General features: G+C 58.0%; 1 protein-coding gene across 1 annotated transcript; it reads right to left on the reverse strand.

Annotated features, from left to right (window-relative positions):
• Nucleotides 1–472: 472 nt before the first annotated feature.
• LOC109772041 (uncharacterized protein At1g66480) lies at nucleotides 473–3197 on the reverse strand. The gene is made up of 2 exons (XM_020330732.4): nucleotides 2369–3197; nucleotides 473–821 (listed from the first exon to the last, which is right to left on the reverse strand). Exons 1-2 carry the CDS (start codon nucleotides 3017–3019, stop codon nucleotides 777–779), a joined length of 696 nt encoding a protein of 231 aa, XP_020186321.1. The 5' UTR covers nucleotides 3020–3197; the 3' UTR covers nucleotides 473–776.
• Between the last annotated feature and the right edge of the window lie 223 nt (nucleotides 3198–3420).

Raw genomic sequence — 3420 nt, forward strand, 5'->3', positions numbered from 1 at the left:
ATTCTCAGGCCTGTAGTGTGTTGTAGGCGCAAAGAGAAGATACTGATAATAATCATGAACGTACGTCCCTGTTAAGCACACAGGCTCACATGACCGGTGGCAGGCAGGCGCCGATTAGGCGGCGGAACATCTACACGACATGATTAAGTACACAGACAAAGCGACAAGCTAATCATCCTCCTCTTATCCGAAAATTTTCCAGCCCACCGATGAAGCGACGCCGACCGAAGACGGACGCGGTTCACTTTCGAGCAAGATCATCGACCAAAAAGCAGAGGCGACGACAGACAGCGGCGGCGGCGGAAAACGGCGCCGGATGAACGCCAGGCGCAGCCGACCTCGTAGGCGGCGGACGGCTCATGAAACTACGTCACCGTTCATCTCGCGGGGAGAAGGTCACAGGTCAAAATCGTGGTAGCGACAGACACAAAACACAGAGCGAGGAAAGGCTAACAGTAACAGAGACGACGGATGGCCACGCAGTCACTAGATTAAGCAGCGGGAATATTTACACGACCTAGCTAAGTACAGTGATTTTCTTTTCTTTTTTGAGTTGTTTCTCGTTATGCTAGTGCTACAATATATAAGAGGAGAGCAGGGAGGAAGAGAGAGGTCGTTGCTTCATGGGCACCGTTCCTAGTCCAGAATTCGCTGGGGAGATAGGATAGGAAGCCAACATTTCCCGGCAGCTTCTCACGCTCCAGACCCAGCAATTCCGCCAAAAACGCAGAGCAGTAGAGAGACAAGAATGCCATGAAGCACCCTGTCCCGCTTCGTCATCCGATGATCTCGTCCGGCACGGCCATGAACCTCGTCCGCTTCTGCAACAAAAAGAACAAGATGATGTGAGACTTGATTATTACACTGACACACAGGCACACACACGTACAATTTACACTGAATTTCTGGAGCCGCGGAATAAAGATGTTCATTTTCCCCATAGATTCTACTAGGTGCTTTTCTTTTAGCAAGGGTTTGACATTCGGGCGCTTTGCCTTTGCGTGAAAGGGAAGGATTGTGAGACACTCTGTACAGCACGAAGAACTCACTTTGTGGATCCTGTACCAAAAGGCAAAAGCGATGACCGGTGATAATCAATCACTTTGTCAGGACTAATTAAACACTAACGACCAACGTTCGTACGCGAGGGTCACTAAGTTAAGTGGGTTCATCAGGACTAAACTAGTGCTACTACGTACTACCAGTACGTCAGGCTCAGCCAAGACGTGGAGACGAGGGACGGGACAAACTACGAGCTCATGATTTGGCAGAAAAATGCCACCGGAAGCAAACCCCTGCACTGAAACCGCGACACGTAGATTGATTCGAATCAGCTATACTATTCACGAATTGCCTGTCATTAGTCTAACTCCAACCTACAGCACGGGGCGTCTCGGCGGCCGGTGTCACAGCACAGTACCACTCTGTACCCAGAATCTTTCCCGCACATGCACGACGCGACTATCACGTCCCCGCCCGCTTGACGTGGCGCGCGCGGCCTATAAGCTCGCTAAGCTAAGCTAAGCTAGCTAACCACGTCACCTACCGCTGCCAATTAATCCCGGAATTGACTTGACCTGGCCCTCCATGATTCCTTCCGATCCAGTTAGGGTTGGAGCCAAGTTAACCATGCAGAAGGCAGAGCTCACGTGGTCGCCAGGACACGTGGCGTGCGCTGTTACGCTAGGGGTGGATCGCAGAGTGGCCGCGAGATGCAGAGCTGCAGATGCTCTGTGTCTCCGGGTGAATGATGGGACGGACGGAGGAGAGGAGGTAGGGTAGGAGAAGCTTCACCAGCTGTGGCGCGCAGCGGCAGTGCTGCACCACGTGAAGGATGGAGCCGAGCCTATCGGGGGCGGGCAACCAACCAACAAAGCGAAGTGGAGGTCAAAAGGACGTGCCGAAGGTGGGGGCGGGCAAAAACCACACGTACCGCACTCCCCAAACAAGGCAAAGGCCGCGCGCCAAGTTGCCACGGATCATTCACCGCCCAAACAAGGCAAAGAAAGATCCACTCGGCATCCAATCCATTTCCGTTGGCGCTGGCGATGCTCTTTCTCTTACTCCCTTTCGGTTTATAAAACGGGAATCTGGACAGAGCCATGGCAGCATTGCTACTCGTCTTGTCGTCCCATTACGGCCTGCTGTTTGTTGGGGGAGGCGCAGAGTAGAGCCGGCGAGCTGGTGATCTGTGTATGGGACGTCCTTGTCGGCTAAGCCTAATCGGGCCGGAGCGCGGAGCAGGTTCGCATGGTGCCAAATTATCGTTTCAACGAGCTTGGACGGAAATGTAACATGGCAAGTTGTGCCCGCGCACGGAAGGTCACGGTCATGGCCGCGGTGGGGGTGGGGGTGGGAGGGCGCTCACCTCTTTCTTCATGGCTGGCTTGTTGGTGCACAGCGCGGAGGCCGGCAGCGCGGCGGGCTTGGCCGGCGCGGCGGCGGCGGCGCCCCCCTGGTCCCTGGCGACGCAGAGCTGCATGATCCGCTCGGCGGCCTCCGCGGGGTCCCTGCTCTCCTTCATCAGCCGCGCCACCTCCGCCTTGGGCAGCCGCATCCGCAGCCGCACGGCGCCGTCCGCGCCGGCCTCCACGGACGACGACCGGGCCGCCGCCTCCCTGCCGGCGGAGGGCATCAGGGACGCCACGTCCGACACGGTGCGGCGCGACAGCATCAGGCTCTCCAGCCGCTCCCTGGCGCCCACGTGCAGCGCGCCGGACCACGTCTTGTGCGGCCCGCGCAGGTCCTGCTCGCCGCCGCCGCCGCCGCCGCGCCCGCCGGCTCCGCCGGGCGGGAGCTGCACCAGGAAGTAGAGCTTGCCCGGCTTGAGCGCGGCGTCGCGGTCGAGCGGGCGGGCGCGGACGCCGAGCCGCCGCACCTCCTCGGACTCGAGCAGCTGGTGGCCCGGGTGGCCGCGCAGCGCCGCGCCGGCTGCCGCGGGCGTCTTGTACCGGAACGTGGCGCCGTCCACCGTCATCACCTTGGCCGCGCGCCGCCTGCCGGCCAGAGCGTTCCCCATGCCACCGCCGCGCCTTGAGCCTTGTCTGGCTGGCTAGCTAGCTTAGCTCCGTGCGGCAGCGCGCGCAGGGCGGCCGTAAAATGATGATTAGCGAGGAGCTGGGACTGGGGGGTCGGTTGGTTACCCGTTACCGTACGTGGGGTTGGAGGAGCGGGCGAGAGGGAAACGGAGAGAGAGCTGGGAGTTATAAAGGTGCTCTGCTGTGAGGCTCTCTCGGGGTCAAATACTCAAATGGATCCCCGTTCTGTTGGTGTTCCGACGCTCCTCTCTCTAGTTTGTACTAGGTGTTCCCACGGTCGAATTATTAATAAATACTTTAACACTTATTAACAAATGTTCGTAAATCCGTATTCCTTTTTGTACGCTTCTCTTTATCAGCATGAAACTTTTTTCCTCCCCGC

This window comes from Aegilops tauschii, chromosome 5 (assembly GCF_002575655.3).
Source record: "Aegilops tauschii subsp. strangulata cultivar AL8/78 chromosome 5, Aet v6.0, whole genome shotgun sequence".
Lineage (NCBI taxonomy): Eukaryota > Viridiplantae > Streptophyta > Magnoliopsida > Poales > Poaceae > Aegilops > Aegilops tauschii.